This window comes from Tamandua tetradactyla, chromosome 3, assembly GCF_023851605.1.
Source record: "Tamandua tetradactyla isolate mTamTet1 chromosome 3, mTamTet1.pri, whole genome shotgun sequence".
NCBI lineage: Eukaryota > Metazoa > Chordata > Mammalia > Pilosa > Myrmecophagidae > Tamandua > Tamandua tetradactyla.
The window spans coordinates 24,222,948-24,238,180 of record NC_135329.1 but is presented as its reverse complement, the minus strand read 5'-3'; the positions used below and the strand labels follow the sequence as shown (position 1 = coordinate 24,238,180).

Here is a 15,233-nt window from a genome sequence, read left to right as displayed (position 1 = left end):
ATACCATACCCCTTACCCCTCCCTTTCATTGATCACTAGCATTTCAATCTACTAAATTTATTTTAACATTTGTTCCCCCTATTATTTATTTTTAATCAGTATATTTTACTCATCTGTGGGAATGACTTTTTAAAAGAGGAATTTAATAAGTTACAAGTTTAGAGTTCTAAGCCTATAAAAATGTCCAACTAGGCATCCATGGAAAGATACCATAATTCAAGGAAGCTGATGGGTGAGGAACACCTCTGTTAGTGGGATAGTCAGATAGCTGGCATCTGCTGGTTCCTTGCTCTTGGGCTCCGTTGCTTTCAGCCTCTGTTCCTTCAGGCATTCCTCACTTTATTTCTCCAGGGCTGGCTTTCATCTCTTGGCTTCCCTTGGCTCTTTCCCGGTTCTGGCTTGCTTAACATCTCATGACAACATTTTCTCGGCTCCAAGCATCTCCAAACATCTGTGTCTCTGTTCTTCACAGGTCTGCGTCTGTGTCAGCTCTGCTGTGAAGCTTCTGTCGGCTCTGCCTGCTCTGCCTGCTCTGTCATTTCTGTCAGCGCTGAAGTTTTTTGTTGCTCTGTTGGTTCTGAAACTTTTCCCAAAATGTTTCCTCTTTTAAAGGATTCCAATATCAAGACCCACCTCAAATGGGAGGAGCCACATCTCCATGGATATATCCAATCAAATGATTTGAACCTATATTTCAAAATCAGGATTAAAAGAAATGGCTGCTCCCACAAGATTGGATCTGGATTAAAACGTGGCTTTTCTAGGGAGCATAATACTTTCAAACTGGCACAACGTCATGGGTGTTTTTTTTTTAATGTATAAATTATCCAAACTGGTAACTTTCCATGGCAAAAGATTACCAAAGAATGTTAAAGCAGGAGACAGAATATTAAAGCAGGAGACAGGCTAGTTCTGCCTCTAGGCGATCTAGGGTAACTCACTCAACCTCTCTGAGTTTCAGGTTCCTTAACTATAAAAGGAGGTGGATGGGACTACAAGATTTCTACAGCCCTGTCGGTTTTAACATTTTATGTCTTTATCCTTCAGTGACACCAGTGATTCTTATATTTGTGCTCTTTTTCTTGTCTTCCATTTCCCTGAGATCCAATTCAAATTTTTCCATCTTTTGCCATTTGCTGTTTTGAGTGTTTGAAATCAGTTGTCTTGCCCTCTAGTTCACTTATTCTTTCTTCTGCCTCTTCAAATCTGCTGTTGTGTATCTCTAGTATGTTTTTTATTTGATCTACTGCATCTTTAATCTCTGTGATATCCACTACTTTTTTTTTTTTATTTTTTATTTTTTATTTTTTTTTTTTAAGAGAGAGGGAGGAAGGGAAGGAAAGACAGAGAGAAGGAAGGAAGGATGGAAGGGAGGAAGAAAGGGAAACATCTTTAAACATTTTCTTGTTTTATTGTATTTTGTTTATTTGTTTGTTTTTTACATGGGCTGGGGCCGGGAATCGAACCGAGGTCCTCCGGCATGGCAGGCAAGCACTTTGCCCGCTGAGCCACCGCGGCCCGCCCAATATCCACTACTTTTATATTTATTCTTTCAAATTCCTCTTTATGCTCCTCTAGTGTCTTCCTGATTTTCTTTATGGCATGAGCCATCTCATTTACTTTATTAGAGTTATATGAACATCTTTGATCAGTTGTTCCAATGTCTGTGTCTCCTCTGGTGTTTTAATTTGGTCATTAGACTAGGCTATTCTGTCTTCATCACGATATGATTGGTGATCTGCTGTCTTTAGGGCATGTAGATATCTTGATTGGTTTACTTTGGAAGTTGATTTCCTTCAGTACTCTAAAGCTTTGTATTTGCGGGATGGATGTGGAGCAGAGTGTGGGGTGTGGGGCGGGGCACAATAGTGTGGTGATGCATTGCAGCTCTGGTACAGGTACAGGTTAGGGGTGCCGCAATGGTGCCTGTGAGCATGGGGTGAGAGCTGCTGGGTTGTGGAGGTGGGGTGCGGGGGCCGAGGGTTCGGGGTGCAACTCAGGCAGACCTTGGACAGCAGGAGCAGGGTACAGTGTGGGGGACACAGAGGTAGAGCACGGTGGGAGGCAGATGGGGAGCCTGTGTTCATGCACGGGGGCTGGTGTTCAGGTAGGATGTGGGTGGGCATGTGAGCATCATGGGTATCAGGGTGGAGGGTAGTTGGCACAGAGGTCTGGGCAGGGTGCGGTTGTGACCTTGCACAGGGGGAGGGGTCTAGAGAGCCCTGGATGTGGCTGTGGGAGTGTCAGGGGCAGACACAGGTCATGGAGGTTGCAGGATGTGGGTTGCGGGGGGTGGCATCAGGTGGGCGGTGCCCTGGCACAGGTGCACAGGTGTGAAGGGTGTTGGAGCAGGTGTCCACGTGTGTGCAGGGCAGGAGTTATGAAGCACAAATTCATCCATGAGCACCTGCCATGTGTGGGAACAGGGTGCTTATGCTGGGGGGGAGGGGAGGATGGCATATGTACACATTTGTGAAAGGAGCTTGGGGTGCAGAGGTCAAGAAGTCACGGCAGGAATGCATAGATGCTTGGCGGTGGGTCTGTGGGGCGGGACCCTGTGCTGATCTAGGGGCCTGGGCCCTTTTGTGTCACATGCAAAGTTCACGGGCAGTGGGCTGGGGTGGTATCTGTGTGGGCTGGGGGTGGGTGTGGCTCAATTGCGTAGGTCAGCACTTGCTCAAAGCTGGGGGCGTGACTGGGGACCACGTGTGGATCTGGGAGGGCAGTAAACTGATCTATGCATGCACAAAACTCAGGGTGGAGGATGGGGGGGGGTGTTTTGCATGACTGTATGTGCTGGGTGTGGGTGTAGCCTGGGTATGGAGGTAAGCACCCGCAGCTTTTATGCGCTGGTGACTGCCTACAGGGGACAGGGAGAAGGAGGGAGGGTCTCAGGAGGGGTGGGGCGAAAGTGGACTTGCGCAAAAGAGGTGGGTTGGGCTGGGGTAGGCTTGGGTGCACTTGGGGTGGGGGTGCGGGGCAGTATGTGCAGGTGTGGGCAGTGGTGAGCAGGGGGTGTTTGGAGTGTGGGATGGGGAGTGGGTGATGGCATTCAGGTGCGTGGGGTGTGGGGGGAGTTGCGGGGCGTGGGGCTGCAGCAGAGGGTTGTGCATTCAAGGAACATGGCTTGGTTTATTTTGCTAGGCCCCATCTCCCCATCTGAGCACTCCTGAGGGCTCCGGGATCCATTTGGAAAGGGGTACATTAGGCTGTTTGCCCCAGCTAGAAGGTCTCTGGTTCTCTGAGCCTCAGTTCTTCTGCTTTTGCAACCAGGGTCTCTCTATGTGGTGTAAAAGACCCTTCTAGGTCACACCTTGGAATCACCACCTCAGTCACCTTCCTGTCCCTTCTCTAGCTGTTCCTTGGAGCAGGTGTGAACTTGGCCTATCCTATTCCACCATCTTCCCGGAGCTTATCCATTCTGTTTTATGATCCTAATGTGGGTCAATCTTAAGTCAGTATCTACTTCTAAAGTCTCCCTGTTCACTGCTAGCCTTCTTCCAAAGAACACTATCTGAATCCAGGCATGAAACATTACCATGAGGAGGAGGTGACCCAAGTTGGTGCTTGGCCAAGGAGGATTCTGCATTAAAATTTATAACTACTTCTGTCCAAGTTTGTTTTATACAAGAAGAGGGATGCAGTAGGCATTTCAAAGACTTTCATTTTTAAAAATGTTTTAAGGTTGCTAGACTACTTACTAGTTTGCTAAAGCTGCCAGAATGCAATATACCAGAAATGGAGTGGTTTTTTTCTTTTTCTGCATTGCCAGGCACTGGGAATCGAACCTGGGTCTCCTGGCATGGCAGGTGAGAATTCTGCCACTGAGCCACCATTGCCTGCCCTGGAATGGTTTTATAAAGGGAATTTATTACAAGTTTACAGTTTTAAGGCCAGAAAAACGTCCAAAGTAAGGCATCCAGGAAAGGATACCTTGACTCAAGAAGCACCAATGTTTGTCATATGGGAAGACATGTGGCTGACATCTGCAGGTCCTTATTCCCAGTTCCATTGCTTCCAGGTTCTGATGCCAGTGGTTTCCTCTCTAAGCATCTGTGGGCCTTCACTTAGCTCCTCCAGGACACAATTCTGGGTTCTGGCTTGCTTAGCATCTCATGGGATGGCACATGGTGGTATTTTCTGGGCTCTGCCCATGTCTAGGCATCTGCTCTCTTGCTGGCACTCCAAGCATCTCCAAACATTCGTGTCTCTGGCAGCTCTGAAGCAACTGTTCTCCAAGCACCCGCATCTGAGGTTTCTCCAAAATGTTTCCCCTTTTACAGGACTCTAGTAAACTAGTCAAGACCCAACTTGAATGGATACAGTCACATTTTCATCTAAGTAAAATGCCACACCCACAATTGAGTGTGTTACATCTCCATGGAAGCAATCTAACCAAAAGGTCACACCCACAACTGGATGTGTCACATCTCCATGGAAACAATCCAGTCAGTTTCCTACCCTAAACAATAGATCTAGCCCCACAAAATTGGATTAGAATTAAAACACGACTTTTCTGCGGTACACAATAGTTTCAAACCCGCACAGCTACTCACTTCATGTCTCAGTGTATTCGTCTGGATAACAGAGGGGAAAAAGAATGAAACCCATGATTCCCAAAGTTCTCTTCCAGTTCTCACATGCTAAGGCTCTGTGAATTTAAGACAGTTTATTCCTAAACTAGAACTGGCTCTTGAGACAAGTTCAGGCCATTGGGGTCAATGCCAGGGAGCGTACTCTTCCACATATTATCTCTTCCCATAAACATTGTATATGTCAGGGGTGGAAGGGGTTGTCTTCCAGGAATAAGCTCTAATATATGCAAATTTGGCAATGACTAAAGGATCTCGAGGGTCATTGAATGAATTTGAGCCTTAGTTTCCCAAGCAGGTAAACAGGGATAGCTATGGACCAAATAGTAAAATGTCAAGAGATGACAACTAGGCAAAGATGCTTAGTTCTCGTTAGGGTTTCAACTGTTGTTTTCCATATTTCTTAGACGCACACAGGAAAATTAAACTGCGGTGTCGTAAGCAGGTTAAGTCCAGTTACCAACCGCAGGCCTACGACCAGACAGTGCAGGAGGGGCGGTAACCACAGTATGGGGTACACTTCTCTTCACATTTTGCATTCCCGGCTCACGGCTACGCCTGCGCGGTTACGCGGGAGAACCCGCACTAAGCTGCCCCGCGTCCGGCCCCAGGCCCCGCCCCCGGGCAGCGTGCGCCCTCCCGCCGGCGACGTGCGCGCTCCGGGCGCGGGCGGTGACGTGACACCCGCGGGAGCCGGGCTGAGGTGCGGCTCGCGGGACCGAGCGGAGACTCCGGGAACCGGGTTCGTGCCGCCGCCTCCGCTGCCCAGACGCGGTGGCCGTGATGCGCCCCGCTGGCGGGCCTAAGCTCCCTGGAGCTCCGGCCGCCGAGTGGGGTGTAGCCGAGCAGGTGAGGCCCGGCTCCCCGGCGCTGACGAGGGGAGGGCGGGCTGCTCCAGCGGGCGGCCTTGGTGGGGACTGTTGGAGTTCGGGGGGCCCCGGGGTGGGGGGCGATGCTCTGGCCTCGGGACTAGCCCCTCCCCTCCGAGCGCCCGAGGTCCGGTTGGGAACTCTTCCCCGAGCCTGGCGGCGTTTCCCCCCCGCGTTGGTGTCCGCGCCGCTGCCAGCCAGGCTCTGAGGACCATCCGCTGACCGCTGGCGTTGGTCGCAGCCGCCTCCGGGCGCGGGCACGGGCACATCCGGGCGCCCCCGCTGTCAGGCTGTGACCCGGGCTGGCAGGTGCTCTCCCCCAGCCCCTGGCTGCAGAAGCCTTGGCAGTCATGCTGCTCGCCTGGTTTGCTGACTGCTCACACGTTGGCAGGTCTCGCCCGCACGAGGGAGGGGACCTGGCGAGGGAGAACGGATGCTGCACCGAGGACCCAGTGGGTCTCGCTGCTGTTTCATCATTGTTTACGCACGTTCAGCCATATGTTTGCTTTGCTCTGCTTTTACTAAGGTTCATGCCTTAGATTTTTCCTTGGGCATATGAAGCTGTTGTGCAATAAGTGACAGTGCAGAGAAGTGTTTCTCAAACTTGAGTTAAATATGGTCACCTATTCAAGAGACAGTTCTTTCATTTTTGAGACTGTGTGCCAGAACCTGCAGGAGTCCCCCCAGACCCCAGTTAGATGAACCTTGGTGTAGAGTATTTTGAGAGAATGACGTTTGTCACTATGTAGGAAAGAAAAGAGCTGCCCTATAACCAGGGATTTCCATGCTACAACGTAAACTAGAGCTATTAAAGAATTCCTAGAGACTCAAATCCCCAGTTTAATTTCACATTGTAGTCTTTAGTGTGTTCTGCTTTACATAATGAAAATACCGAATTGTCCAGCTTTGAGGAGGGCTAAAACAATCGTATTCTCTGGGTTATGTATATTTGATGTTCTGGTCTTTGTATCAGGTTTGCAAATTCTGTTTAATACCGCAGCAGAATTGTAAATGGCATAGTGATTTGTATACATGGTTTATATCTGTGTTTACCTTGTGATTTACACCTGTCTTTGTTGCGTATTGAATCAGTGACATACATTTATTTCCTAGCCCACACAAGATTTCTGCCCTTGAGTATATAACTAGAAAGAAGAGAAAAAATTGAAAATTGATCTAAGGAATTATATTCTCCATGTATTTATTCAGTATGTTTATATAGAATAGACTATATACTAGTCTATATATATGATGAGAAAATTCAGAGTGAGAAAACATTAGGATGTAGACTAAGTTAAGTCTTGACGAAGAAAAATATTGACCTTTATCTGGAGGGAAAGACGTATAATATTGAGAGGACATTTTAGTTCGGAGGAAGTGACATTAGTAAAGGTTGGAAGCATAAGTGAGAACAGTTTGCGTGGGAGAGAGGAAGGAGACCCGCTTCACTAGTGCAGACTGGATGTTGTCTAAGGGGTGATGAGAGAACAGGATGGTGAGAGAACGTGGGACCAGTTGAGGGAAAGTTTCAGGTGCCACAGGAAAGTTGGTGTTGACCCATAGACTTCCAGAACGTCCTTGAGCTTGCCGTACATTGTTGGCAGTGCTTTACAGAGATGAATCAGCATCTTTGAACAGCAGTGTTCAAAGTGAAGACAGAAGGTGGGTTCCCTGCAAGAGGTCTGTCTTGAGGTAATGATGTCTGCTATGGTCCCTCTTAGATTTTGGTAAAATTGGCAGGACTTGGTGAGTGATATAATGTGGGAAGGGAAAGGAGAAGTGGGAGCCAAAGTTGAGAATGAGATGAGCCCAATCAATGGTGATGCCTTTCTTAGATGTGGGGAATTGTGGAAAGTGTCAAAAAATTGTGACCCCAGATTTAATCTAGTTGAGTTTGCAGTAAGAGAGCTTGAGTAAGCTCAGGGTGTGGAACTGGAGCTTCTGAGGAAGGGCTGAGATGGGACTCACAGATTTGGGAAGCGATACAGGAAAAGTGTAAACTTAAAATTGTAACCAGAATTTTGCAAATGAATAGCAAGAAGTAGGGAGATATTTGATTAGGACTTGATATTGAAAAGTAAATATTAAATATAAAGACAAATATTGAAGAAAATAGAGACCATAAATGCAACTCCATGCCTTCTTCTTAAAACAAAGAATGAATCAGATATGTTTTGATGTAACACTTCCCCACAACTGTGTAATAGTGCCCACAGAATTCTTCACTTTACTTTGGACTCTCACGTTCATAAATGAAGTTAATTTTTATAGAGTTTTGCCCAAGTATTTGAGGGCTTCTTAAATTTTTCAAGGTCCTCTTGCAATCCTTTGATAACCATATCATTCTCTTTTAAAGCACCTTTCATAAATCATTTCACAAATCATCTTATTTTTTCTTATTCAGAGTTCTAGCTCTTCCAGAGTCTTGTCAGTTGCGATTCTGTAGTATTACCAAGAGTTTGCTTCCCTGAGGTCTGGTGCCAAGATTTTTAGCAGTACAATTGGAGTTTATGTTTTAACATCAATTACTATATTGTTAACTGCTGAGCAATAATCAGCCATAATTTTGTCCTAAAAAAAAGTAATTACTTGGGCAGTTTGTAAGTTGTGCTATTTTCTCTTTGCCTTTAAACACAAATTTTATAACTTACAAAAATATCTATTCTTTTTGTTGAAGTCCTCACTTATCTCAAAAAGAAGACCAGATTAAATAAAGGTAATTTAGTATGCTATGGTCATTCTAACCGTGCCCCTTCCTGATTACTTCCTGGATATTCATATTTTCCCTATACCAAATGACAAACCCCTTGAAATTTGGAGTTAGGTTTGTTACTCCTCCTGTAACCCTCATGTCATCTTACCTAATACTGGTCATTGAATTTTTAAGGATTTTTCTTCCCCTGAGGGCCAGTTTGCCTTTAACTGTGACTTTAAACTGTTAAGTAAAACTTTCTTTTCTTTGTTCTTGGTTAGCTATCACATAATTATCATGGATTTAAAATGTATATATTCTGATCGGAATTCCTATGTCATGGAGAGTTTTTAAAAGATAGGCTTTCTCAGGTTATCGAGAAGAGGATTTGGTGCTGGAAACTGGAGATATCATCAAAGGTAGCTTGTTAAAAATAGTTCTGTTGTTTCTTATGATGATAAAATTAATATGTGCCCTTTGAAAAATATAGGGAAGCCTAGGGAAGAAAATAAAGATGATCTATAATTTAACTTCCTAAAGATAACTAACCACTGTTAACATTTTGATTTCTCTCCATCTTTTTTTCCCAGTGCAGGCGAAATTTTTTCACTTAATATATTTTGGCTGTCTTTCCATGTCAATAAATACAAATATACATCATCACCTTTAATAGTCCATTGTATTACATTGCATTGTGCTTAATTTAACTCACCCCCTTTAATAGGTATTTAGTTTGGCAACAGTGTTTTACTATATAAACAATACTGTGATGAATATCCTTATTCCTATATTAGGAAATTTATCTTAATAATTCTTGGGATGGATAAGGAAACAGTTTGGGTTTATGGAGAGTAAGGAAACCCTCACAGAAGAATGATGCTTGACTTGTGTCATGAGAGTTATGTTGGAAGTGCAGCAGAGAGATACACAAGAGAGAGTTCATTCTACAAATGCAGAAGAATGTAGGGCCAAGTCAGTGATCTTTCGCTTGTGTTAAGCAGGAGAGTTCTGTCAGGGTATGGGGCCAGTAAGGTAGACCAGGGACCAGATCAGTGCTGCCCAAAGGAACTTTCTGCAGTGATGTCAAAGTTTTCTGTCTTGAACTGTGCTATAACACACGTATAGAGGTGAGTGTTTTATATCTTTATATCCCTTGCAGTGTGTCTAGTATGTCTGAGGAGCTGAATTTGAAATATTATTTAATTTTGTATAGTTTAAATTTAAATAGTCACAAGTGGCAAGTGTCTACCCTTGAACAGTGCAGGTTAGACCATGAGGAAACATCCTAAGCAGTAGGATTTTTTCTTAAGTGAGAGAGAAAAGTTGAGAGTGGGGTCATGATTCCTGTTTATTTTGGAGTAATCCTTCTAATATAGAGATTCTTTTTAGGTCCTAGAGCTCTGAAACTTGACTTCTTGCCAGGCACTGTTCTGGGCGCTGTGTTGCTAGACCTGCAGCAGTTAACCAAGTAGGCACACACAAGCTGTGGTGAAGTTTGCATTCTGGAAGAGGAGACAAATAATAAACAAGAGAAATGCAAACACACACACAATATGTTAGAGGACAAGAGCAGCATAGCATTATGACTAAGAATATGAATTCTGAAGCTGGACTGTAGTTTTGAATCCCAGCTCTGTCTTTTATTAGCTGTGTGACCATGGGCAAGTTACTTACCCTCTGCCTCATCTGTAAAATGTTCTGATAATAGAATCTACCTTACAGGTTGCTGTGAGGAATACATGGATATTTGTTGTGTTTGAAACAGGGTCTGGCCATAGTAAGCACTGTATAAGTATTTAATAAATTAGTAAGTTCATGCTAAGGACTCATATCAGGGTAGGGAGATCGGTAGAGAAGAGAGTTTGCTGAGAAGGTGACATTTGAGTAAAGACCTGAAGAAAATAAGAAATTAAGATGTTCTGATTGTTTTCAAGCAGAGGGAGCAGCAAGTTCAGAGGCACTGAGACCACAAAGTTCCTGGTACGTTTGATGACGGTGAGAATGCTAGTGTGGCTGGAGCAGAGTGGAAAAGGGGAGAATAATAGAGGATGAGGTCAGAGCAGAAATAGGTGGCTAGATTCTATAGAATTTCAAAGGTCATAGAAAAGAGTTTGGCTTTTACATTAAGGGAGATGGGAGCCATTGTGGGGTTTTGAGTGCAAAGGTGACACGATCGTGGACCCAGGATAGAGGGGGCAGGACAGGGGGAGAGACTGTATATAGCAACTTCAAATGTATTCTGTGATTCTTCACAGATGAAGAATGTGTGTCTCAGTGTGTTGGATGAAGAATTGGAGAGCCACTGGATCGAGAGTGCAGGTGGAAACCAGTTTGACTGCTGTGCTGACAGACCCAGGCAAGAGATAAGAACTTGTCCACAGGCAGAAATGATAAAGGGAGAGAGCAGAGTTTAGATAAATTGAGGACAAAGAAACAGAAGGAATGGGTAAGAGATTGGAGATGGAAGATGAAAGGGGAGGTAGGTTTCAGGCATGACTCCTGGTTTCTGGCTCCAGCAATGTGGTGCAGTTGAGATTGGGACTTCTAGGGAGGAACCAGTTGAAAGAAGAGGGAATGAGGATTGTAGTTTCGAAATTTTTTATGTTTCTGTTAGGTGGATTTTATTTAATTTTAAATAAATAAAATGATGACAGTAGGCAATTGAAGATAATATGTTTGTAGCTCAGAAACCTGCAGTGGAAAAAGAAATTCTCATGTTATCTGGTCATTTAAGTAGTAAATGAGGTTGAGTAGAGTAGAATTAGAAAAGAATGGAACCAAGACAGATAAAACCCTGGGGAATATAAGTATAGAAGGGGTTGGCAGAAAAGGAAGAGACCTAAAGGATCCTGAGAAGCTGTTTTTGAAGAGCTAAGAAGCAGACAAGTCGAGACAATTGTCTTGCAAAGCCTGGAAGTGGTAAAATAGTGCTAAGAGATCAAGAATAATAAAGACTAAAGACATTCTTTCAAGAGCTAAGAAGCAGACTAGCTGAGACAGCTGTCTTGAGAAGCCTGGAAGAGGTAAAATAGTACCAAGAGATCAAGAACGATGAAGACTAAAGATGTTCATTGAATCTGACACGTTGGACTGTACTACCACCCATGTCAAATTTTCTCTGAGATTTGAGGTCTGGGGGCTGGAGGAGGGACAATAATGGTGAAAGTAAAAGAGAACTAACTTGCGTGGTACTTTGTTCATAAGAGATGTCCAATGGATATTTATTAAATGAATGGATAGTTCAAATTCCCATTCACTTAATCATTATTTCCTATGGCCATCCCAAATCTTCTTTAACATTCAGTACCACAAGGGATTTAAGAGTTCTTCTATTTAAAACCTGATATTTTAGGGTCACGGAGATGCTCTAAGGTAGTGATCATTAATTAATGCCAGACTATTTTTATCTCTGTTGATTTAAGCCTATATCTCTAACAGTATGAAATTAACTTTGAAGTGTATTACTCAAAATTAACCCTTCCAGCAGTTTAAGTGCAAAGATTGTATGCCAGATTATGTGTTGTTGCATTTAAGCAAGCACTTGAACAAGAACCTAATTTTCTTTGATTGTGTCATCTTTGTGATTTTTCTCACTTCCTGGAACAGGAGGGCTCTAACTCTGTGAGGACCCCATTGTTTCTGTAATTGTGTATGAGAAGAACTAACTCCCAGAACATTGCCTGATTTCTGACCTGTCAGTATGGGGAGGTGAGTGATGGTGCATAATCACTGGCACTGTAAAACCTGAGGTTTTGGTGCCATAGAAAAAGGTCTTAAGAAGAAAAAACCAATCTCAATCCCAACTGAAAAGTTTTAGAAGTTTTGCCACACTTGTGTTGAACACCTTTAGCCTTCTAGGGTCCAGTGGAGCGCCTATCACAGAAAGTGATAATGCAAAGTGGGTTTTACAGGGATCAGTGGACTCCATGGTAAAGGGCATGTAGGCTGGGATCTGAAAGGGGGTTGTATTAAGCTCATGATAACTATCTGTAAGCCTGTAAGATATGGGGAGGGGGATGATGAATTCAATGGAGTGGCCCAAGAACTAGAGACGAGAAACTACAAATGAAAATTCCATTGGGTCAGCAGGATACTGCCCCCTTTAGTGAGATAGGTTATTCTCTTTTTAAAAGGAAGAGTGTGAAAATCAACTAAAACAATGAGATCCATCCTAAATACACTGAGGTTTTTAAGCCTGATGATAGTTCCTTTCATTCCTCACAGAAGTTGAGAAGAAAAGTTCCTGTTTATTTTCAAAGTGTGTTACAAGAATATTTCTAAAACCTGGATGAACAAAATTCATTAATTGACATTGTTATGGGGATATTGTCAGATACTATTTTCTCCCATCATTCGGTCATCTGCCTTGGAATTCAGTGTTAAGATCAATGTTTTGGTCACAAAGATGTTCAGACAGATTTGCAGGCCTACCTCATAGTATGCATTTCTGTGTACTACGTTTTCTTTTGGTTTCCTCATACTTAAACCTGATTTCATTATCAATTTGTATATTTATCTTATTGAATTTATTCTTGTAAGCCATTTCTAATCCTTTTTGGAACACATCAGGGTACAAATAAAAATATACACCTCCATGGCCTCCTAGCTTCGGTTGTGTACAATGAAGGCAAAGACACTTCATCTTGCTTTGCATTCAATAAAGTGTCAGACAATTAAGTATGTATTTGTACCCTTCATGTTGCGCCAACAATCTTGTTTCGGCATTATCATCCTCATCATGGTATATTCTAGTTTAAGCAAAAAGAAAAGAGCACTAGAATGTTTTGGTATAATCAATGGCTTTATGAATTCCCTTTCAAAAAGTAATAAAATCCCTCCTATTACATGAAAAAAATCTGCATAGTGCTCTCAAAAACAAAAAAACCCACATATGTATCATAAACCATCAGGACTGGATTCTCATAGAATTTTATACCAGTGGCTTCAGCAGCAAAATAGCAATGTGGAAGATGCTGGTATACAGATACCTACAGGCAGGGAAAAACAGGTAGCTCGAGCTGAGCATCTTACTGTAGGGTCAGTTTAGGTGAGGGGGCCTCTCTGGAACAGATTGCTTTAAACTCTTTTTGTTTTTTTAATTTCAGGATCAACATCTCCTGTCTTTTTCCTGCTTCCTGGCATTTTAGCATCTCTCCAGTAGGGTGTCCTCGAATTCTGAATACCAATTTACGCCAAATTATTGTCATCAGCATCCTGGCTGCTGCTGTTTCACTTTTATACTTTTCTGTTGTTATAATCCGAAATAAATATGGGTGGTTATCCAGAGACAAGAAGTTTCAAAGGTAAGAGGTAAAAACGTTGTTTTCCAGATAGGGTACAAACCTCCATTTAATGGCTGCAAGACATTTGTGGTTAGGTCTGAGTTTAAGGAACCTGTGGATTTAGGATATGTACTGTATTGTTGTGTACTGAGTACAGCATGGCATAAAAAATTAAATTGTCTAAGACTGGCTAACTGCTGACTATCAAATCCACATTATGAAAGACACCAGAAAATTATTTAAACATAGTTTCCTGTGATACCTTTTATGGTGATTTTTAAGTTAATGTTAATAGTTAGAAAATACGGAGTTTTGCTTTTCACAACTTGTTTGAACTTTCTTAGAGGAATGCTAAATGTGTATCTGATTTTGATTATCTTTATCATGACTCATTTTATTTTCTTTAGGCTAATCATTTGGTAGTTATAAAAAATTTATAGTGGGTAGTATTGCACAGCTTAGAAATCACTGGCATGATATTTATTACATTTTCTCTGTTAGATTTAGGGTGATAGTCTTTTTCTAAATAGAAGTGTTTGTTTTTCTAAACAAGGTACTTGGCACGAGTCACTGACATTGAAGCTACTGACACCAATAACCCCAATGTGAACTATGGTATCATGGTAGACTGTGGTAGCAGTGGGTCTCGAGTATTTGTGTACTGCTGGCCCAGGCATAATGGCAATCCTCGTGATCTGTTGGATATTAGACAAATGAGGGATAAAAACCGAAAGCCAGTGGTCATGAAAATAAAACCCGGTATGTGAATGATAAATATCTGATTGGTAACCATATTCCTATATCGTGTCCTTTCATTCTCTGTGATGTCTTTTATATATTTCCCTTTCTCTTCTCACAGTCATCACCCTAATTCAGAGATCATACCAGGACCCAGTGGTCTCCTTTCTTCGCTTTCTTTTTCTGTTGTCTGTCCATCTTGCATAAGATGACTAAAACCTTCATAAAAAAATCCAAAAACTATTTCTTTCTTTTTGTCTTCTGCAGAATTTACTCAAAGTTTGCTAGTTGCCATTAATTATGGAGGTTTTTTCCTCCCTGTTTGGTAGCCTTTGGTCTCTATTCTTAATGACAAGGTGATTTCAGAAATTTATGAAAGTCTTTGCTCTTTAATAAATTGGTATATGTTTGTCACTTTTAAAAATTGCTGCCGAAATAATAATCTAGGTTACTTAATAGGGGTGACCATAGAATTTAAAAGAGTTAAAGAAATTATGTCCAGGTTTTAAGATATCTTGATTTCTAAGCCCGTGAAATATGTGAAAATTGGAATTTGCCTTCACACATTAGAAAATGTAATTTAGTGGTTCTCAATCTTTTTCTGTGTTTTTACTCTTTCCATGGGCAGAACCTTTCTATCAGGTGTGTTAGAGATGGAAAGTGTCAGAAGCACATTGAAACAGGCCCGGTCTTCATAATTGATAATCACTTTTGTAACAGTGGACCATAGACTTAGTAGAGACGTAGTACATTTATTGTCCTCCATTTTAGAAATGTAAGTAAAAATGATATTCAGTTTTAACATGTTAAAATTACTGGTCCTATTAAAAAGGTTCCAAGCCACATTCCATTAGACTCTAACTCATTCTTCATTGAATAATTCAAGCCCTCTTCCTTAATCAGGTAGCCCTTAGGAAGTTAATTATTCTTTGGTGCTTGGGTAGCTATGGCACCAGCATATTACTCAGGCATTTAAAAAAAAAAACCTAGCTCATTTTTCAGGTTAAAGGGAGGGAACTAATCTAAGTCCATATACAGCATTATTTTGATAGCAGAATAC

At 42.4% G+C, this 15,233-nt stretch overlaps 1 protein-coding gene across 7 annotated transcripts in view; it reads left to right on the top strand.

The window, feature by feature from the left end:
• Positions 1-5,264: 5,264 nt before the first annotated feature.
• ENTPD4 (ectonucleoside triphosphate diphosphohydrolase 4) overlaps positions 5,265-15,233 on the top strand; it is a 32,514-nt gene continuing 22,545 nt past the window's right edge. For 2 of the 7 annotated variants that reach the window (XM_077152809.1, XM_077152803.1), the window contains exons 1-5: positions 5,265-5,441; positions 10,409-10,509; positions 11,760-11,861; positions 13,259-13,456; positions 13,989-14,194. In XM_077152809.1, the coding sequence (XP_077008924.1) occupies positions 11,854-11,861; positions 13,259-13,456; positions 13,989-14,194 (412 nt within the window). In that variant the 5' untranslated portion in view covers positions 5,265-5,441; positions 10,409-10,509; positions 11,760-11,853. Of the gene's footprint in view, positions 5,442-10,087; positions 10,134-10,408; positions 10,510-10,577; positions 10,600-11,759; positions 11,862-13,258; positions 13,457-13,988; positions 14,195-15,233 lie in introns of those variants that run through there. The other 5 variants (XM_077152805.1, XM_077152804.1, XM_077152806.1 and 2 more) reach the window with 5 other exon arrangements.